The sequence below is a fragment of the Pimephales promelas genome, chromosome 5, assembly GCF_988280905.1.
Source record: "Pimephales promelas chromosome 5, fPimPro1.hap1.1, whole genome shotgun sequence".
Lineage (NCBI taxonomy): Eukaryota > Metazoa > Chordata > Actinopteri > Cypriniformes > Leuciscidae > Pimephales > Pimephales promelas.
In genome coordinates, this window is record NC_142773.1 from 40,869,061 (window position 1) to 40,893,164 (window position 24,104).

At 35.0% G+C, this 24,104-nt stretch overlaps 1 protein-coding gene and 1 long non-coding RNA gene across 2 annotated transcripts; one reads left to right on the top strand and one right to left on the bottom strand.

Moving 5' to 3' along the window:
• Positions 1 to 2,069: 2,069 nt before the first annotated feature.
• Positions 2,070 to 21,100, top strand: acss2l (acyl-CoA synthetase short chain family member 2 like). The gene is made up of 18 exons (XM_039649137.2): positions 2,070 to 2,267; positions 2,345 to 2,540; positions 6,720 to 6,811; positions 7,410 to 7,513; positions 9,531 to 9,603; positions 9,915 to 9,990; positions 10,296 to 10,377; positions 11,862 to 11,999; positions 12,798 to 12,968; positions 13,127 to 13,260; positions 14,688 to 14,820; positions 15,465 to 15,521; positions 15,604 to 15,684; positions 16,350 to 16,458; positions 18,110 to 18,178; positions 19,763 to 19,939; positions 20,048 to 20,122; positions 20,198 to 21,100. Exons 1-18 carry the CDS (start codon positions 2,105 to 2,107, stop codon positions 20,311 to 20,313), a joined length of 2,046 nt encoding a protein of 681 aa, XP_039505071.2. The 5' UTR covers positions 2,070 to 2,104; the 3' UTR covers positions 20,314 to 21,100.
• On the bottom strand, positions 7,510 to 10,351 carry LOC120461054 (uncharacterized). The gene is made up of 3 exons (XR_005618082.2): positions 10,264 to 10,351; positions 9,848 to 10,056; positions 7,510 to 7,715 (listed from the first exon to the last, which is right to left on the bottom strand). It is a non-coding gene; the product is annotated as an uncharacterized LOC120461054 (long non-coding RNA).
• Positions 21,101 to 24,104: the final 3,004 nt, after the last annotated feature.

The window sequence follows — 24,104 nt, forward strand, 5'->3', positions numbered from 1 at the left end:
TATGAATAAAAAAAAATTCCCAGTATCAACATTACATTAACAAGAAATTCGTTTCTTTTCTCGTTCAATAGCATTCCAAACATAATATGTTTTTTAATTTTTAATTTTTTAACAGCTCGTTTATCATAAGATTGCAAAACACATTTTTTATATAGAAGTGTCGGATATAATATATAATTGAAACAAGAGCGGATAAGCTTGTTGGGAATCAAGTCTGTACTTGTTTTCTTGTGGACTTGTAAAATACTGTCCCAATACACAAGTTTGCATTTAGGCAAGAACGGTTAAAAATCCCAGATGTGTTCGTTCTTGACACTCCCATTTTACCGAGGATGCATCGGATGGTAACTTGTGTGAACTTGACGGCAGAAATATCCCATAATTCATTTCGGCATTCGCGGAAGGAGCGGGAAGCAGAGAGAGGCAGGTCAAAAGTTACCTGAATATTACCGAATATTACCAACGTTTTTTCCCGCCGTTGGCTAGTGATGTACACAAACAAACAACAGAAGCCGAATAAAAATGAGACAGGTGCTGCTTTATTGTTATGAATACATTACATTAGGCTTGGGCGATAAAGCCTGGCTGTATAATAATTCTCGTTATGTTTGGGCACTGCAGGTACTATTGCGCAATACCAGCAAGAACACATCGTCTCAAACTGTCAGCAGCGTTCTGTGTGCTCGTCACCTCGTGAGTTTGTTCTTCCAAGAACAACTAGCAAGAGCTTTCTTCCCAAGAACACAAGTCCGTTCTTTACATTCTTGGTTTTGAGAGACGGCCCTATTGTATTATTACATTACATTTATGTTTTATTATATTATATTATTTATTATTATTATTATTATTATTACAATTTAAAACATATCCACAAGTAAATAACATATTTTATTATAAAAATGTAAAAACGTCTTCCTTTAAAATTAGTGCCTTGGGTTGTTATTATTATTATCATTGATTTCATATAATTTAATCAATATTTATAGGCTATATACAAAAATGCTGGGTTGTTTTAACCCATCTTTGGTTGAAATATGGAAAAACTCTACATTTCTCAAGCCTACATTTCTAACCCAACATTTGGGTTTGTCCATATTTGACCCAAATTTGGGTTAAAACAACCCAGAATTTTTAAAGTGTATTCATAATTTTTTATTATAAAAATGTTAAAGGTATTTATTTATTTATTTAGGGTTAGTTTGTTGTCATCATAACCACCAGTTGCATAAACTCTGTACTCAGTTAAAATTGTTGGGTTAAAAATAACCCAACAAATAACCCAACTATGGGGTGGTATAGCACCTTCCCAACTGTGGGTTATTTTAACCCAATGCATTAGGTTAAACTCTAGTTGGGTTATACAACCCAACAGTTGAGTTAAATATTTAAATAGGCTACAGTCGGTCTATTTCTAGAAATTTCCCAACGATTTAAAAAATTACCCAATAATTTATGAAAATAACCCAACAGTTTGGTTAAACAGATAACCCAACGTTTTTTTTATTGTGTAGAGTCTTAAAAGTTACTCATTAAATCAAGTCAGTTAAATAAAAAGTATAGACTCTGAAAAAATGCTGGGTTGTTTTAATGCAAATTTGGGTCAAATATGGACAAACCCAAATATTGGGTTAAAAATGCAATTAGAAAAAATGTACAATTGAAAGTTGGGTTAAAACTTGAAATTACATTTTTAACCCAGCATCATTTAGAGTGTAGATCAGTAGATTTTGAATTGGAAAACTATAGGCCTAAGACTGATAATAACCTTGTCTAATTGTTAGTTGGTCAAGTAGTTCTTAACATAGTGTCTTTTTAGAAACTGGACACAGCTCTATATGAAGGTGTGTCCTCATTTAGACAGCTGTAAAAGTGTGTGTGTGTGTGTGTATGTGTGAAACATGCAGCCCACTCATGCTGCGCCTCCCTCTGCAATGGTATCAGCAGCCGAGCAGCCGCACAACCAATCAGAAAGTAGGAGTGCTGAATGGAGCGCTCTGATTGGCGGAGGCGGAGCTGAGTAGACTGAGCGTGATTAGAGGGTGAGTACCACATGCACAGTCACAATAAACTTCTTCATGTACAGACTGACCATAGTGATTGTCAAATGTCTCCTGTTTCAGACTCCAGCAACATGGTGGCTCCAGGACCCCAGGAGCCAGAGGAGAAGATATACCATCCATCAGATCATGGCCAGTTCACAGATGCACATGTGCCAGACTTTGATGCATATCTTGCTTTATATAAGAAGTCTATGGAAGAGCCTGACGGTAGGTCATGTGTGCATTGATGACGCCTGAGAGAGGAACTGAATGCAGTAAATCTGTTTGTTTAATATGCATTACAGGGTTCTGGGGGGATGTTGCTCAAGAGTTTTACTGGAAGAAGCCTCCGTCAGGGCAGATGTTGCGGTATAACTTTGATGTCACCAAAGGGGACGTTTACATCAAGTTCATGGAGGGAGCAAAAACCAACATTTGCTACAACGTCCTTGACCGGAACGTTCATGAGAGGAACCTTGGAGAGAAAGTGGCTTACTATTGGTAATCTAACATGATATGGTGCATAACTATGTACATTTATAACTTGTGGCTGCAAAATTCAAGGAATTTTTAAAGTTTCGCAAACTTTCCATGGGAATTATATATGGGAATAAACTTGAAGTTTGCAAATACCGGTGAAGATTAATTCGAATATTGTGCAAAAGTAAAACTAATATATTATATAGACTCAATACATGCATATTAGATATTTCAAGCATTCATTTTGATATAATTTTCATGATTATGGCTTACAGATATGAAAACCTTTTCACAATATTAATTTTGACTGGGGTTTTCATCAGCTGTAATTAGGGTTGGGTATCGTTTGAATTTGAACGATTCTGATTCCGATTCCGATTCCTTGTTTCGATTCCGGTTCCTAACGATTCTCGATTTCGATTCTTTTAAGAGGCAGGGTCAAAAAAGTTTAGCTAACCTTGCTAACCAACGGTCTTTCTGAAGGAAATACTCCTTCCGTCACAAATTCTTGTCACAAATTTTGCATTTTGCCGAGATTTCGTTAATTTTTAGAAAAGTGAAGCCACACTTTGGACCGCCGACGTAAGCTACTCATGTTCGACTCGCGCGGTTATGCCAACACTTCCGGTAGACGCTTCTTCGTTGGTGTTGTCCAGCGGTTTCTTCTTCCGCTCGGCGGACTGTGAATATCGAAACTAGGAATCGAAATTTTAACTTTTGAACGATTCCGGAAAAAAACCGAAAAGTTAGTCTCGGTTCCAATCGATACTCGATTCTCGATACCCAACCCTAGCTGTAATCATCAAAATTATAACAAATAAAAGCTTGAAATATAGTCTATATATTAGTTTCACCTTTTAAGTTGAATTACTGAAATAAATGAACTTTTGGACGATATTCTACTTTTTTGAGTTTCACCAGTACACTGTAAAACAATTTTTTTTCAAGATTTGTTATTTGTTATAACTTATTATTTTGAGTTTCTGATGATTTAATTAATCTCCTTCATTGTTTTAACTCACTTTTTCCAGTTCAATCAACTTAAAATTTTAAGGCAACCAGGTTACTTAATTTTTTGAGTTAAACCAACAATATTTTTTACAGTGTATATAGAACAGGGAACTTTTATTTTATACCTTTATATATTTATACATATATCAGAAATATCATTTTTAAATTTGTATTAGTTTGCATCCATGACCAAACAAAATGTTTACATTTTTAAATTACCCCAAATTTTCTCCAACTTGAAACGTTTCCAAAATTTCCATGGAAAGTTCCCGGAAATGTACTGGACATTGTCTGCCGCATTGCAACCCTAGTTATATAATCCAAGCTTTAATAGCTGATGCATTTCAGGCCGACAAAAACAAACGTATCACAATAAACTGTAGAGAGACTAACTTAAAATAATTTCAAATAGATCAACAGTGTTTAGAGTTAATGCATTTGTGCAAGGTACAATCTAGACTTGTAATGTTTTATAAGTATTAGGTACGGACAGACACAGTGAGTGTTATTGAGTCATCTGCATATCACAGAACTCTTTGATTAGATTGCATAGACAGTGATAGGAAAGGTCCTGTAAGAATTGCATCATGAGAAGATGACTTCTCTCAGGAACTGTTTCTAGTGTATAATAAACTCGTTGTGGTTAGGTGATACTGCTTCAGTGGCAGTCATTGTTGTCTTTGCTGTGAAGTATTAATAGTCTTGTTGAATAAGGGGTGTCAGATGACTGTTATATATATATACAGATCTCACAAAGACATGTCCAGCAGCTCAAAGAAGAAATTATATTGTGCATAAATTAAAATTCCACATATTTTTAGGAACATTAACATTGATATCATTGTTTATATGGAAATTAAGCACATGCCCCTCCCCAAATTTGCATTAAAATGTTTGTTTTTATTTTGTAATTCATATTTTTTCTACATTATATTAATCAATTTGACAGCACTCATATATATAATATATAATATAATATAATCTTTAAACACACACACATATATACACACAATATACGTATACATTCAATTATAATAATTTTTTTATTTGATGTTAGATTAACTAATCACAATTTGACAGCACCTATACATGATTTTACATACAGTATATTTTATTATGTAATATTTCAACGTAACACACACATACACAAATATTTCTCTCAAGCTAAATATTTAGTTATTTTATGTTAAGATGCGATTAATCACGATTTGACAGCGCTCATACAAACTTTTACACACACACACACACACACACACACATATATAGTATATATATATACACACACACAATATTTTCACATAAATAATTTCACCTATAGAATATTTACATATGTAAATATATATAAATATATATGCAAAATATAATTAATTTTTTATTTGATGTTAGATGCGATTTTAATCACGATTTGACAGCACTCATACATGATTTTAAATATTTTTTATTATGTAATATTTGAACATAACACACACATACACATATTTTTTTCAAGCTAAATATTTAGTTATTTTATGTTACGATGCGATTAGTCACGATTTGACAGCACTCATACATAATTGTACATATGTTATATATTATAATATTTACACACAAACACACACACAAATATATATACTGTATATATACACAGTGTGTATTAATATATACACGCACACACACACAATATTTTCACATAAATAATTTCACCTATAGAATAGAATATTTACATATGTGTGTGTGTGTATATATATATATATATATGTATGTGTTTGAGTGTATGTATATATATATATTTGTAAGTCTTAATAATCACGGGTGAACGGGTTTGCATGTGTAAGCAGAAGTGTGTTATGAGCCCTATGGCTGGAGTTGGGCTATAATCTAGAGAGTGTCTCTCTCTCTCTCTCTCTCTCTGTGGCACATTACATGAGGTGGTTTTGGCAGAGAGACTCCTAACAAATGCCAAAGTATGTGGACTATGCTGTGGCGACACTTCAGTTAGACATAAAACATCAAGTGCTAATGGCGGACTCAGGGACACGGGGTTTCACTCCACAGAAAGGCTCTCGGACTCTATATACTTTGACACGTGTCATACACGTGGGCCCCTTTGTTATATATAATACAAAACATGATCTAATGTGCAACCTCAGAGGTCAGCATCCCTTCTTTACAGTGCCATCCATTCATGCTTGGTTTAAAAACGTAATCTTTTCAGTGTAGAGTCAAGGACTTTCTTTTTTTGGACAGCCAGGTGCAGTTGCACAGTCATCCAAGGCTGAGAGATTTCTTTAATAATAATGGAGAGACATGAACTCAAACAAGCATCACTTTCACTGCTGTTTATACGTAAGGTTAGCGTCGCGTCAGGCATGTTTCTATATTGCAATCTGTTGTTGAATTGACTGTTCTGGCCACCGAATGCACAAATGACGAATGTCCACATCTAATGCAGGCATCAGAGCCAAAGTACAGGCCTGTTCCTGTAAAAAGGAGACGCGTACAGTCGGGTCCAAAAGTCTGAGACCACACTGACAATCAAAGTCTAATTTGAGTCTGGGAATAAACAAAAAGTTTTAAAATAAAAAAAAAAGTTTTAGGATTTAAATCATGCATTGAGAACATATTATTACGGCATAAAATTAAGAATTATTGTTCAGTATTCTGCAAATGATGATTTTAATTTGATTAAATTCCATTTTTGGAACAAATAATGCTTTTGTTGAAGAAAAAGGGTGACAAATGAGACAATAATGTACAGTATTTTATTAAATAATACATAATGTGTTATTTTACTCTTATTTAGACCCTTTTATAGTATTAAGTATTTTGAATTAGCTTTTATTTTTAGATATTCGTAGTCAATTTTATACTTATATCAGTTTTTTATATTAGGGTTAGGGATTCGTCTAATATTTATGTTTTATTTTACTTCAGCTTTATTTTAATTAACAAAGGCTATTTTTGATGGTCGTAATAAACTAGAAACACTGCAGGATTCAACTTTTCACTCAAATTGTTCTGCTGATAATATATTCTACATGACGTATTGAATCCAGAATAGTTGTTTTTATTATCAGTTTTTATTTTATTATCAGATTGAAATTGTAAAATCATTTGAAACGCAGATGGAAAAACTCACTAGGCCGCACTGTTTGCATCATGAATCTGTTATTAGCTCATGGTTTCATTAATATTGATGGTTTCCTGCAGGGAGGGAAACTCCCCTGATCATCACCTGACCGTCACCTACAACCAGCTGTTGAGAAACGTGTGCCGATGTGCCAATGCATTAAAGCTGTTGGGTAAGAGCATCGCTTTCCCCTGGCTTTGATTTTAACTCATCTTTTCTTGCAATATTAGTGCATTCATTGTGAGTATTTGCATTATAGGAGTAGTTCACAAAAAAACTTTTGCTGATAATTTACTCACCCTCATGTCATCCAAGATGTCCATGTCTTTCTTTCTTCAGTCGAAAAGAAATGAAGGTTTTTGATGAAAACATTCCAGGATTTTTCTCCATATAATGGACTTCAATGGGGTCCAAACGGAGAGTCACAAACGCGCATCACAGAACGAGGCGAGCATTTGTGCTTATAAAACTTAAAATTTGTATTTATTAATTAAATGAGCGATCGTTTCGCTTGATAAGACCCTTATTCATCGTCTGGTGTCGTTTAAAGCTGCACTGAAACTCTCATTTGGACCTTGAACCGTTTGGACCCCATTGAAGTCCATTATATGGAGAAAATCCTGGAATGTTTTCATCAAAAATCTTCATTTCTTTTCGACTGAAGAAAGAAAGACATGGACATCTTGGATGACATGGGGGTGAGTAAATTATCAACAAATATTTTTTTTAAAAGTGAACTACTCCTTTAATGTTTTTTTCCTGTGGTCCAGGTGTGAAGAAGGGGGACAGAGTCGCCATCTACTTACCCATGATTCCAGAGCTGGTGTACACGATGCTGGCCTGCGCTCGAATCGGGGCCGTTCACTCGATAGTGGTGAGCAGGTTTACACATCTGTAGTAGTTTTACATTGCGATTCCTTATTGTGACGTATATCCGAGTGAAACGGCTTCTGGAGCAAGAACAAAGTGGGCGGGGCTTGATTTTGTCCATGAGGAATTGATTGGATGGTTGTGGTTTGCTATTGGTGGATCTGGTGTGAGTGACAGGTTGCCCCGCCCTCGTTCTCAGAGATGAACTGCAAGAGGGAGGGGAAGATATTTTGATTAAGGATTACAATACACATGAATTTAAAACAATAACGATAATTTATAATAAATACTGCAATATTTCATAGAAAAACAAGAATCGGCCATTTTGATTTCATGGTGACTATTTCATGGAGGAATATTCTGGGTTCTGTCGATTATGGTCTTGAGGAGAGTTTAAACTCGGGTCAGTATTTAGCACGGTATTATTAATATGCATGAAATGAGCGCCTCATTCACCCTGCCAGGAATATTTGTGCCGGCCAAGCCTCTTTAGCCAAGTAAAGGTTACAGCTGGAGTTAAAAATAACACACGATTACTTTTTATCAGATATCAAAGCCTATTTTTTTAATGCTTGGATGATGACCCCATTCCAGCTTGTCTATTTGTTTTGGAACCTCAAATTTATAAAAATGATTATCCACATTTCATAACGGACAAATTGGGCAAAATTGAACTGACTAGAGCTGAATAATGACACTATTGCCTTTTTAGAGCTGCTTTACAGCAGAATTTGAATTAGTCTCATATTCGATTTTATTTTAAATTATCATAATTTTGTTGGGGCGTTTCAACCCAAATTTGGGTCAAATGTGGAAAAACCCAATCGAAAAAAAAAGTTGACTATTAAAAAATAAAACCTGAACATTATTTCACAAATTATTTATATTGTATAAAATGTTACTGCCTTTAGTTATTATTTTTGAAAAAAAACAAAAAAAAAAAAACGAATGCGACACTAACTTGATCAAATTTATACTTGGTTTTAATAAATGTACAAATAGTGTAAAAATACAAAATAGAATTGTATTCGGACTCTCTTTTTTTATGTAATGTTTATTTAACCAGGTGTTAAGTGTTTCAGGGACATAAATTTACATTTGATATATTATACCACTGATATATTTAAGGTGCTCTTCGTTTCGGAGTCACACTTGTTATCTTTCCCGGTCAAAAGTGACCGGACACCTAAAAATTAAATTTCCTCCATCCCAGTAAAACCAATGCAATTTATTTTTGATCTATAATATTTATTCTTTGTAATTTAGTATTTTGAGACAATTTGATTGAATTTATTAATATTTATGCAATATTTATGGTCTATTTTTGCCATGGAAAAATATATATATATTTTTTCTATATATTATTTTTTAAATGCAGTATTTTAGTTTAATATAGAGTCTAGGCCTTCAGAAAAAAAATATTTTTTGAAGAAAATTAGCACCATCTGGTTTCAGTATAGTGAAAATGTTTATAAACACATTTTTTCTTTTTTTAGTGGATTTGAATATAAAGTTGAAACAATCTCAAAAACGATTTTTTTATTAAAAAATTTAAAAATAAATAAATAAAAATTTGTGAATTTTTGTGTTTTTGTCAATTCCCACTCATTTCCTATGGGGGTCATTTTTGACCAAAGACCACAAGTGTGACTATTTTTTTAAGACCACTTAGCATGCTCAGATCATGACCTCAATTTTTGTGTGTGTTCACATACATAATGCCAAAAAAGTCACCAAGTTTCATAACATTCCGATGAAGCTGTGATTTTTAAAAATTCAAAACATACTTTTTGTAATCAAAATTTATTGGATATACATACAACTAAAAATGTAACCCAACGGCTGGGTTTGTCCATATTTGACCCAAATTTGTGTTGAAACGTGTGTGTTAAAGCATCTTTAAAACAAGCTGGATTGTATAAAGCGCTATATAATTACAGATGACTTGACTTTTTATCTTGAGAAACGAAGTTGAAAGCAGATGCAGACGAGTCTAACTCTCTCCTGTCTTCCTCACTCAGTTTGCCGGTTTCTCGTCCGAGTCTCTGTGTGAGAGGATCATGGACGCTCAGTGCAACATCCTGGTAACAGCAGGTAAATGTGACACACACACGGCTGTCCAGATCTGTCTTAAAGGACGTGTGTTTGGGCTGACTGTGTGTTTATTGGGTTTGTTCAGCAAATGAGCGTTTACAGATAACCGATAACCGGAAATCCTGTGTAGTCATCGAAGCAAAGTCTGATTCACATTTCATACTTATTCAGGTCAATTAGAAAGGAAAAAAAGTGACCAAACAAAGATAGTTTTTATGTGATGTTTCGGTGCATTATAGCTTACCAATTTTTATATCCACAAAGCATCATCTTCCAATCTGACGTGTTTGCTCTCTCTGTGTGTCCTACAGATGGTGTTTACAGAGGTGACAAGCTGATCAATCTGAAGAAGATTGCATCTGAAGCTCTCCAGCGCTGTAAGGAGAGGTACGTCCCGTTTACATGACCATCTCACCCGTCCATTAGAGCACGAGGCAATCGCCCAATCAGAAACTGTCAGGGGTTGCCGGGCAACAGCACAGTTTGGAAGCATGCGAGATGAGACAAGCAGAATTGTGTAACACGTGACTAGATGATGTCATTGATTTGGAACAATAAATGACATAAAGCAATGATAAGAATGTCCATGCAATGTGATCGCGTAATGCCATGGCAACCATTCACAGCAGCCTAGCATCATCACAAAAAAAAATGTTTTACCTTTATCTTCTAACGATCTCTCTCTCTTTCAGCATGGCCTGGTGTGTTCAGAAGTGTGTGGTGGTCAGACATCATGCCTTCATAACAAACAGTGATGCTTCCAACAAACTACAGGTTAGTCAAAAGGTTGAGCTGCAGGAAATGAAAAAGCATAAGCTTGACTTTTTTTTTTCATTTCATAGAAGAAAAATACAGTGTGTCAGGGGCCTCAGGGGAAACTGGATGAGAAAATAATTACACAAAAATAAAACAATGCAAATTTTACAATTTCTAATCTAAAGTAACACTGTCCAACAGTGACACCCGCAGGTAAAGTTACAGCAGGACGTCTCGTCGCCTCTCTTGCCTCCTCTGAGCCCATTGAGTTTTAACAGACCCCCTGTTAAAGAATGAATGGAGGAAAGTTACGTGAGAAGAGGCGATACTTCTATCGCACTATGATTGGATATGACCGGTTATGATTGGTTCATGCAATGGAGTTAATGGAAATATTAATTAAAATTGACTAAACAGCTCAATTTTAACATTTTAGTGAGCAAGTTTTAGTGAGCAAGCTTGGGGAAGTTAAAGGTACGTCTTCGTGTTTACAGACTGCTGAAAATAAATTGACTATTAAAAAGAAAACCTGAACATTATTTCACAAATTATATATATTGTTTAAATTGTTACTGCCTTTAGTTTTTTGAAAAAACTGAAAAAAATGTGACACTAACTTGATCAAATTTATACTTGGTTTTAATACATATACAATTAGTGTAAAAATACTAAACAGAATTGTATTCGGACTCTCTTTTTTATGTAATGTTAATTGTATCAGGGACATAAATTTATATTTGATATATTATAAAAAAAGTGAGCACTTTGCCTCCTAATTTTAAAATCCCACCGCAAACCACTGATATATATATATATATATATATATATATATATAATGCATATTTACAGTATATGTATGAAGAGTTCAGATGCAAAAGCCTCTAATTTTTATCAAGCTTGTATATTTAAGTTCAGTAATTTCACTTAAATGACAATTAATAGGTAGCCTAATCTTCATTGCAATTTAAGTGAAATTACTGAACTTAAATATACAAGCTTGATCAAAATGATCATTCTAGAAGAAAATTTCAAATGGCACTTTTGCATCTGAATATATATATATGATGCAGGATGCATATTTACAGTATATTAGGGATGGGCAATGATTAATCACGATTAATCACATCCAAAATAAAAGTTTGTGTTTACATAATATATGTGTGTGTGGTGTGCATAATTAATTTGTATATATAAATACCCACACATGCATGTATATATTTAATAAAAATGTGTAATTAATATATCAAAAATTTATATTTATATATATTAATTATGTATAAATATATATATAAAGTAAATACATGCAAATATTTCTTAAATAAATACATTCATGTGTGTGTGTTTATATATACAAATTAATTATACACACTACACACACATATATTATGTAAACACAAACTTTTATTTTGGATGCGATTAATCGTTATCCTGCATCATTTTTCCCTTTCATCACATGGAAAACTTCCTTTCATTAATTTCTTTTGTGTTTGTATGTACTTCAGAGCCCGTGGGATGAGTCATGTGACATTTGGTGGGATGATCTGATGGACGGAGTGGCGGACGAGTGTGACCCAGAGTGGATGGACTCAGAAGATCCTCTCTTCATACTTTACACCAGCGGCTCGACCGGAAAACCCAAGGCGAGTCATTCCCCCTCACCTATGGAAATATTAATATACGGTCCATACATTCACTACAGCTCAAAAGTTCGGGGTCACTAAGATTTTAGATATAGACGTTTATAATGTTACAAAAGATTTCTATTTGAATTAAATGCTCTTCTTTTGAACTTTCTATTCATCAAATCCTGAACAATATGCACTAGAGTTTCCACAAAAATATGAAGCAGCACAACTGTTTTCAACATTGATAATAATGATCAGAAATGTTTCTTTAGCATCAAATCATCATATTAGAGTGATTTCTGAAGGATCATGCGACACTGAAGACATCTTAGACAATTGATGTAATATTTCACAATATTACTGTTTCTTACTGAGCCCAAACTTTTGAAAACGAAATTCGTAATAAATGCAAATTAATAAATGCAATTTGCATTACGATCATCTATGTTGTACAGTACAGAATAGCATAATAATAGCACACTACTGTATACTGTGGACAGTTCTCATTGGGTGGAAAATGTATCCCATAATGCAATGCACCCAACCATATCGATCACAATCTCCTTCTTGACTTCTTATTTGTTCAGACTGCTAAAAGTCAGGATTTTATTAGCAAACTGCAAAATCCAGTATGTTAATGCTATTTCACTGATTAGCACAATACTGTGAATATATTCAGCAGCATGTACTGCTTCACAAACTTTTTAAAATCTGGGAGGCATCATACAGTATATACACTACACAGTGTGCACTAAGTAGTGTGTTTGTATTCCATCACAACAGTGTGTATTGATTGGTTTGGTTGCTGTACAGGGGGTCGTCCACACCGTCACTGGCTACATGCTCTACACGTCACTGACCTTCAAGTATGTGTTCGATTATCACCATGATGACGTTTACTGGTGCACTGCAGACATTGGCTGGATAACAGGCCACTCCTACATCACGTACGGCCCGTTAGCCAATGGCGCGACCAGTGTGCTCGTAAGTTCAGACGCCGCTGAAACATAAAGCAGAACATTTACTTGCATAAACTGGTCATTTTCTTTGGCATAGCAATTGCTGTTATTTAAAAATATTAAATTGTAAATTGTAATAATTTAGCACAAACAGTTTGACCGAAAGTGTGTGTGTGTGTGTAGTTTGAAGGTGTTCCGGTTTACCCTCATGTGGGCCGACTGTGGGAGATCATTGAGAAGTACGGAGTCTCCAAGTTCTACACTGCGCCCACTGCCATCAGACTACTGATGAAATACGGGACAGAACCACTGCAGCGGTGAGCACACACACACACACACACACACACACTGGCCAGCAGCTGCTGCAAGCTCATAACTGTCCTCCAGGTGGCGCTGGAGGCCTCAGAAAGACAAATCCTTCATTGAGTCACATTGAAATCTCTGGTCGTTTTGTTTGGTTTATTTGACATAATCTAAGTTATGTGGCAAGTAATTTTGTTTAAAACTATTTGACATGAAATAAGTATTTTTTATAACAACTGTAGCTGGTCTTATGGTATATGATGATGATGATTCATAAGTGCATGTTATTTGAAACAAATATTTGATTATGTCTTTATACTATTTCTAACATTAAATATACATTAAAAGTATGTGAGTGTATATATATATATATATATATATATATATATACACTTCCATATACTTCACATATATATATATATATATATATATATATATATATGTACACACACACACACACACACACACACACACATATATATATATATATATATATATATATATATAAATTTCTTTGCTTTGCTGTGGTATATGCATTTATAGTAGTGGCCAAAAGTTTTTAATGACCCAACAAGTTTTTAATCCATCAAAATATGAGGAAAATGTTTAATATTTTTTAAATATTTTAAATATGAAGGAAGAACAAAACATTTGAGTAAGGTGTTTATCCAACAAAACCAATTGGCTAAAGTAATAATAATAATTATATATATATATATATATATATAATTATAGTAATAATAATTATATATATATAAATATATAAAGTAATAATAATTATATATATATATATATATATAATTATAGTAATAGTAATAATATAATTATTATTATTATTACTTTATATATTTTTTTGTAAAATAATACAATAAAACCTGTAGCTGTAGTTCGGCTTTTTAGCCAATTGGTTTTGTCGGATAAACACCTTACTCAAATGTTTTGTTCTTCCTTCATATTTAAAATATTTTACAAATATTAAACATTTTCCTCATATTTTCCCTCATATATATATATATATATATAATTTACTTTATAATAATAGTTATTAGCTAACACTTTACAATAAGTTTTCATTTACTAACATTAGCTAACTACATTGGTTAACATTAACTAAATATAAACAAGACTTCTGCAGCATTTATTCGTCTTTAATATTAATTTATTAAAATCAAGTGTATTTGTTAACATCAGTTAATGCTTTTGAACTAACACAAGCAACTGTGTTTTTATGAACTAACATCAACAATGTAAAATATATTGTTCACTGTTAGTTCATGTTCATTAACTAATGTTAAGACCTTACTGTAAAGTGTCACCTAATATTATTATTATTATAATTATAAAATAGGTCAATAATAAAATATTATTTATTTAATTGTTTTTCCAATTATATTTGTATTGTGCAGATATAGTTTTTCCATACATTGGCTGTCTCTCTCAGGTATGACCTGTCCAGTCTGCGTGTGCTGGGTACGGTTGGTGAACCCATAAACCCGGAGGCTTGGCTTTGGTATTATGATGTCGTGGGTCAGCAACGCTGTCCGGTTATCGACACCTTCTGGCAAACGGAGACGGTAAAACATTTACAACAATCAAAACCAGCCAGGACACATGGGGGCTGTTTACACCCGGCCACTTCATCAATTTCAGTGATCGGATAAGCCTTAGCTATCCGATTGTGAAAAGACCAGGGGTCTCATTTATAAAACCGTGCGTAGGATCTTTACTGAAAGTGTACGTGCGGCCGAAAGCCAAAATGTCGTACGCAAAAAAAATATTCAGACTTATTAAACCTGCGCAGAATTCCCTTTATAAATCCCAGTCAGTGGAAGATTATGTGCACATGCGTCTCCACCTTGAAATAACCATATTTCAAGATATATGGAGCTTACAACGTCTAGTTTTACTATGCATATCCTCATCTGCATATGATTAGCCTATTCATCCATGTGAAAACATGTTTAACTGTATGAACTATGGATGTGCGGTCACAGTTCATGAATAAAACTAATTTAAAAGGTGTAAATGGAATCCGTTTTGATAAATCCGATCTCAGAAAACACATGAAGTGGCCAGGTGTAGGCTACTGACCAAGATTTCTGAACCAAAGTTACTTAAAAAAACAATTAACTGTGGTAAAATCAACATCAAATGGCTTATTGCTTGTATAAAATGTCTTCAATAACTGACAAACTCACTCAGTTTGTTGTTTGTGCAGGGCGGCCATGTTTTGACCCCTCTTCCAGCTGCGACCCCACTGAAGCCTGGATCTGCCGTGAGTCTCCTCGTTCCCCTTCAGTTATTACACATCCGTCTTCAGGACGGATGACTCTGATGTCAGTGTCTTCTCTGTGCAGACATGGCCGTTTTTTGGAGTCCAGCCCGCCATTCTCAATGAACACGGAGAAGAATTAGAAGGGGAGGCGGAGGGATACCTGGTGAGATTTACATCCTAGCTTCTGATTGGTTAAAGGAATAAGTCATTAAAATGTATATTCTGGTATCGTTTACTCACCCTCGAGTTGTTTCGAATTTTCTATGTTCGGCTGAACACAAAAGAAGATATTTTGAAGAATCTCGGTAACCAGACAGTTGGTTTTCCTACTATGGAAGTCAATGGGGTCCATCAAGTGTTCTGGTTACCGACATTCTTCAAAATATATTCCTTTGTGTTCAGCAGAAGAAAGAAACTCAGACAGGTTTGAAACAACTTGAGGGTTACTAAACTATGACAGAATTTTTATTTTTAAGACAGGTTATGTAAAACTCAACATTGGATGGTGCTCCTGAACCCTTTCTTTTCACAATTTAGATCAAACGGTTATTCAGATGTTACATAAATAGATGTACACTCTTAGAAGAAAAGGTTCTGTATAGAACCTTAAAAGGTTTCATCAGCGCTACATATTTGGAACCCCTAAAAGGTTCTATACACTCTTAAAAAAAGGGTTCCTCTGGGTTCTATATAGAACCCTGGGGTTCCATACTTGGCCAATAGAACCAAAAAAACCCCCAAAAAGTTCCATATATGAGTTCCATATATGATGGAACCATTTCTGGTTCTAAATAGAACCATTTCTTCTAAGAGTGTATTGTGTCTCAGGTTTTCCGGAAGCCCTGGCCGGGAATCATGAGGGGTGTGTACGGGAATCAGGAGCGCTTCGAGAGCACCTACTTCAGAAAGTTCCCGGGATTCTATGTGACAGGAGATGGTAATACACAAACACATCCACTTCATAACCAGTGCCCGTGAATGTTACTTAAAATGTCACTAATTACATTCTCACATTGGTAAAATGAATGAGGCGATTTTTCTTACAGAACAAAAACATTATCCTTTATGTTTGCTATTAAATAAAAGTGTCCCACTTTATACTAAGTGACTTAGTACTTACATTTTACTTATTGTGTACATACTCACCTAAAGGATTATTAGGAACACCTTTTCAATTTCTCATTAATGCAATTATCTAATCAACCAATCACATGGCAGTTGCTTCAATGCATTTAGGGGTGTGGTCCTGGTCAAGACAATCTCCTGAACTCCAAACTGAATGTCAGAATGGGAAAGAAAGGTGATTTAAGCGATTTTGAGCGTGGCATGGTTGTTGGTGTCTGAGTATTTCACAATCTGCTCAGTTACTGGGATTTTCACACACAACCATTTCTAGGGTTTACAAAGAATGGTGTGAAAAGGGAAAAACATCCAGTATGGGGCAGTCCTGTGGGAGAAAATGCCTTGTTGATGCGAGAGGTCAGAGGAGAATGGGCGACTGATTCAAGCTGATAGAAGAGCAACTTAGACTGAAATAACCACTCGTTACAACCGAGGTATGCAATGAAGCCACAACACACACAACCTTGAGGCGGATGGGCTACAACAGCAGAAGACCCCACCGGGTACCACTCATCTCCACTACAAATAGGAAAAAGAGGCCACAATTTGCAAGAGCTCACCAAAATTGGACAGTTGAAGACTGGAAAAATGTTGCCTGGTCTGATGAGTCTCGATTTCTGTTAAACATTCAGAATTTGGCGTAACCAGAATGAGAACATGGATCCATCATGCCTTGTTACCACTGTGCAGGCTGGTGGTGGTGGTGTAATGGTTTTCTTGGCACACTTTAGGCCCCTTAGTGCCAATTGGGCATCGTTTAAATGCCACGGCCTACCTGAGCTTGTTTCTGACCATGTCCATCCCTTCATGGCCCCCATCATGTCCCCATCCTCTGATGGCTACTTCCCGTATCACATCTCAATAGCAGCAAAAGTGTGTTTTACAATACAACACGAACACAATAAGTACATTGTAAGTACATAGGACTTAAAGCCATTTAATATAAAGTGGGACCAATAAAAGTCACTAATTAAAAAAATCTTATGTAATTTCAAATGGTAAGGTTACTTTATATGTTTATCAAAAAATAACAAAGACATTAAGGTCTAATCTAAGGGACAAATTATGATATGGTACATACATCTCAATTAAAGTCGTATTGAAACGGAAGTTGCGATAGTCTGTTATTCCCTATTGTGACGTATATCCGAGTGAAACGGCTTCTGGAGCAAGAACAAATGTGGGCGGGGCTTGATTTTGTCCATGAGGAATTGATTGGATGGCTGTGGTTTGCTATTGGTGGATCTGGTGTGAGTGACAGAACAGGTTGCCCCGCCCTCGTCCTCAGAGATGAACTGCAAGAGGGAGAAGAAGATATTTTGATTAATTACAAGATTAATTTTGATTACAAGGCACATGAATAAAAAAAAAAAGTTAAATTAATTATAATTAATTCTGCAATATTTCATAAACATAAAGAAATGGTGACTTTGGCAGCGTTGCTGTAAGTGTGGTTGTGTCCTCAGGCTGCCGGCGGGACAAGGACGGATATTACTGGATCACCGGCCGGATCGACGACATGCTGAATGTCTCAGGTGAGACCTTGAGAGATGATGATGTTTCAGTGCCGCCACCTGGTGCTTAGAAATGCCATTTTATATTATTTTGCCTTCTCTTAATGACAACATGAAATGGCACTTAACTTCCAGAATCTATAATATGGCGTTTTATGACATTATTTCAAACTGTATACAAAATATATGTAAAATAAATACAGGACAGTTATTTAGAAGTAAATAAGGTTGGTTATCTTTAGGGGTATTAGATGGTATATATATATATATATATGTGTGTGTGTGTGTGTGTGTGTGTGTGGTATATACAGTAGTCAACATTTGAAGTAGAGCCCGACCGATAAAGGATTTTGAAGGCCGATACAGATACAAATATTTTTGGGTTTTAAAATCCGATATTCCGATATATCGGCCGATATTTTATTTATTTATTTAAAACTGGACATGATAGTCACAAATTTAGTCATGCTTATTTGAGTTAAGAGAACTGATGGGGATGTTCTTTTAATTGTTATTCAAGCAATGTATGTATCGTGACCAACTCAACGAGTGTTGCCAACAGGAATGGTGTAGAGCGCCCTCTGGTGGACAAACTATACAACTCCGACACTCATGACATGGTTCAAGCGTGTTTCGTCCGTTTTTATTTTATTTTTGAAATATTCATTTATCGGCCATTATAACTGCCGATACCGATATTTTAGAAAATGCCTAATATCGGCCGATAATATCGGTCTGCCGATATATCGGTCTGCCGATATATCGGTCTGGCACTAATTTGAAGATAAAAAAGTTCAAAGTTGTCCTGAGACAAGATTCATGTATAACTTTGATGAAAGGTTTTGATCCACTTTAAATCTTGACTACTGTATATTTCAACATTTTAACTGCAATTAAATGCAAGAGAGAGAGAGAGAGAAATTCAGAACAGAGCAAATACTTTCTCATGGCACTGTGGCTGCATTTATTTGATCAAATATACAGTACAAACCATAAATTTATGAAATATTAATACAACTCTAAATATTTTTTTACTTGAATGTATAGTGAAATGTAATTTATTCCTGTGATCAAAGCTGAAATGTTTAGCACGCATCATTACCGTCACATGATCCTTCAGAAATCACTCGAATATGATGATTTGCTGCTCAAGATCAACATTTCAGATGTTAAATAATTCAGATTTTTGTGGAAACACTGATACAATTTTTTTAGGATTCTTTAAGAACCTCATTTATTTGAAATAGAAATCTTTGTCACTTTTGATCATTTCAATGCATCATTGCTGAATAACAGTTAAAGGGATAGTTCACCTTGAAATTAATTTTTGGTATGTTTTATCTTACCTCAAGTGCATCCAAGATGTAGGTGTCTTTGTTTCCACAGTATTTTCAATTTTGATAGTTTTAGGTCAAACCGTTCATGTCTATCAGTCATATAATGGAGGTCTATGGTCACCACCTCAAAGAGCATGCACAGAGAAGTCCAGATTAAACATAATGTAATGACTCAAGACACGAAATGGCCTAAGACACGAAACGAGCGGTTTGTGTGAGAAAACGAACAGTATTTATATCGTTTTTACCTCTAAACGTCTTCTCTCAGGTCACCTGTTGAGCACGGCTGAGGTCGAGGCGGCTCTGTCCGATCACCCGTCAGTGGCTGAAGCTGCAGTGGTCAGTCGGCCTCATGCTGTGAAGGGAGAGTGTCTGTACTGCTTCATCACACTGAAAGAGCACAACGAGTTCAACCGCACACTGACAGAGGAACTCAAGAGAAAAGGTCAGACGATCAGATTAAACACTATTACACTCAGACTTCAGATAGACATCTAAAACTCATCTGAATATATTTGACACCTGCTAACTTTAGTGTGGATTTGTCATTTAGTGAGGGAGAAGATCGGACCAATAGCAACCCCAGATTTCATCCAGAATGCTCCAGGGCTTCCCAAAACACGTTCAGGTACTGGTATCATCCTCAATTCCTCCTTGCGTTTGCCTTTGCTCCTGAAACTCAAGGCTTTCACCCGTCCCGCAGGTAAGATCATGCGGCGAGTTCTGCGACAGATCGCACGCAACGAAAAAGACCTGGGTGACCTCTCAACCCTGGCTGACCCCAAGGTCGTGGAAGTGCTGTTCAGCCAAAGATGTTAGACGGCGGCTCTTCCTCAAGCCGGGACACCGCTGTCACCCTGTGTGCATTAAAGACTTTGGGTTTGGGCTCAGAACCGGTGCTGGTTCTCCTAGATCAGATCTGAGGGGTGTTACTCTGCCCATAGTTCAGGTAAAACAAACAAAAATTAAAAAGAAGTGTTGTCAAGATAGCTCACCTCAGGATTGCACAAAATTTGTACATTCTTTTGTGATGCGTTACAGTATTTTTTTCCCATTCTGATTTTCTTTTCTTGTTTGTGAAATTCATTCATAATTGTAGCTTAGCAACTGTTCAAATAATGCTAGCAACATGCCAACTCACATGTCAACATGTTTAATCATGCAGGCCACATGCTAACAACATGTTATTCATGCTAGAAACGTGCTAAATCATGTAAGAAACATGCTAAAAATGCTAACAATATGTTAATCATGCTAAATAATTCTAGCAATGTGCTAAATAATGCTAACCTGCTAAATCATGCTAGCACCATGTCAAAACATGCTAGCAATGTGTTTAATCGTGTAAGCAACTTGCTAAAACGTGCTAACGTTTTAAATCATGCTAGTAGCAAGCTAGCAACATGATAATTGTGTTAGCAGCATGCTAATCATGCTAACATAATTTCATTTTACTACAACCTATTTTATTGTCGACAAGGGGAATGTAAAACTAAAACCACTTCATTATTTCATTTTTAAGAGTCATTTTAAGTAGTTTAACAACAATATTTGCGCATACTGTTCTGTTTATGTTTTTATGAAATAAAACATATCTGATAAGGTCTGTCAAGTTTTTTTCAATTATGTTTATGTATGTTGAAAGATGTATATAAAGATCATATTTCAACAAAAATATAATCAGTCTTTTGAATTAAAAATAATGTTATTCATGCTAAACTCTATACAGGGTTCGTACACCTTTTCCAAGGTCAAATTCAAGCACTTTTCAAGCACTTTCAAGGTCCATTTTAAAGTTTTTTCCAGGACCTTATTCACCGTAAATTACAAACCAATACATATTATTTTGCGGTTTTTCCACATTAAAAGAGATAGTATGAAATAAACAGGCAAAATTGTGTTTCGTAATAGCAGAAGGATCAGATATTGAAGCAAAACACAGGTTTTATTTTTCAAAATGTTGTTAGAGGATTTGATCCAAATGACATGCAGTAGGGGTGGGCGGTATGACCAAAATTCTGTTTCACGGTATGACTAATTTTATTTCACGGTAACGATATATTTCACGTTATAGTTATTTATACATGTAGTTATTCTCCAAAAATCATCATAAAGGGCTTTGTATACTAAATAAACCCAAATACTTCAGAAATGAAAAGTTATTTTCCTTGTTTGACTCTTATTTGGCAAATAATTTATTTGGCAAACTATTTTGATAGCTAAATATAGTGAAAAAAACATATTAACTTTTAGAAGAAATTCCCCCAACTGACTGATATTACAACACTCATAGGTGCTCATAGGCACTCAATATACAACTCATAGGTGCAATTAAACTTGAAATAAAGTGTTGCTGAATCATTTTTCAATCTCATGTTATTGCTTTACCTTATCAATCAGTTTATAATATCTAAATATTTTATTTTGAACTATTCTATTCATAATAATTTAGTAACTTCTTTTTAATTTGGTAGGATAATATTAGCAATACTATTATGTTTAAACGTGTTCATTTAAATGTGTTCATCAGACATTTTTTGCCATGTCTGCTTATTATACTTCGTTTTTTAAGGGCCTTGTTCTGCTCTTTTTGTGATATCTGGCAACCCGTCACCTGGAGCTTTCAAGAGACGTTCAGAATCAGTTGTGTCAAGTTCAGAAGTGACTAGAAGGAGAGCAGCAGTATGAAAACCGTACAGCAGCTACTGTTAATGTTGACTAAGCAGTTATATACACCTATATTATACACACCTTGTAACTGCGTCATTATTTAATATGTTACAACTTACCACAGCCGCGGTAGCGGCGGTACACACTGAAACACCAAGATCACGGTGCACGCGCGTCCTTTGCATCAGTAAAATGCGATCGGTTCATTTGATCGAGCGTCAGGTTGTATCACGGATCGAATCAAATGAAGATTTTATCAGCTGGTTCAGAGGCCAATTGTTTAGAGTTAGAAATTTATAATTCGCGCTGCATATTTAGTCATTTTGCCTCAGGTACCGAATCCGAGAGGTGTTCCGAGTTCGGCTGCTCCCGAACCATGCCGCGGTTCGCGTGAATGTGAAAGAATCACGGACAGGACTCGGGTGCGCACTTAGTAAAGTGACCTGTGCATGCGTTTTACTTTTAGATGATTATGATGTAAAATAAAAACACATGTATAAGGATGATAGTGTTGATGATTTACCTTGGATACGAGCGAGAGTAAGTCTACAGTGCACACACATATAGCGCGTGGACTCAGGCTAACACATTATTAGAAGTCCACTGTCTCCTGCGTTTGCAAGCAGCAGAGAGCCAAATGCGATACACAGACACAGTAAACCTGTTGTTCACTCAGCTGCGCATAATAACAACACAATATATTGACCCGTGTTCTGTTTTCTATCATGCGTCGTGCACGTTTGTGATGACGTAAGATGCACGCAAACGCACCAGGATTTGATAGAATCAAGTTGAGTGTGAAACCAGGCCAACGCTGCGGGGGGCGCCGGTAACAAACGCGCTCGGGCCGCAGCAAACGATTTATTTCGCCATTTAATAAACAACATATTCAGTCAGATAGGTATTTGTTGTGAAAGAAACAGTTACAATTTCAAGCACTTTCAAGCATTTTATCCAAAATTTAAGCACTTTTCAAACCTTGAAAACACAACATCAAAATTCAAGCATTTTCAAGGATTTCAAGCACCCGTACGAACCCTGTCTATACCTATACTAAACTCTATACCTAAACTCTATACCTATACTAAACTCTATACCTAAACTCTATACCTAAACTAAACTCTATACCTATACTAAACTCTATACCTAAACTCTATACCTATACTAAACTCTATACCTAAACTCTATACCTATACTCTATACCTATACTAAACTCTATACCTAAACTAAACTCTATACCTATACTAAACTCTATACCTATTCTAAACTCTATACCTAAACTCTATACCTATACTAAACTCTATACATATACTAAACTCTATACCTATACTAAACTCTATACCTAAACTCTATACCTATACTAAACTCTATACCTAAACTCTATACCTAAACTAAACTCTATACCTATTCTAAACTCTATACCTATACTAAACTCTATACCTAAACTAAACTCTATACATATACTAAACTCTATACCTAAACTAAACTCTATAACTATACTAAACTCTATACCTAAACTCTATACCTAAACTAACCTCTATATCTATACTAAACTCTATACCTATTCTAAACTCTATACATATACTAAACTCTATACCTAAACTCTATACCTATACTAAACTCTATACCTAAACTAAACTCTATACATATACTAAACTCTATACCTATACTAAACTCTAGACTAAACTCTATACCTATACTAAACTCTATACATATAATAAACTTTATAATATACTGAACTCTATACCTATACTAAACTCTATACTAAACTCTAGACTAAACTCTATACCTATTCTAAACTCTATACATATACTAAACTCTATACCTAAACTAAACTCTATACCTATACTAAACTCTATACCTAAACTAAACTCTATACATATACTAAACTCTATACCTAAACTAAACTCTATACATATACTAAACTCTATACCTAAACT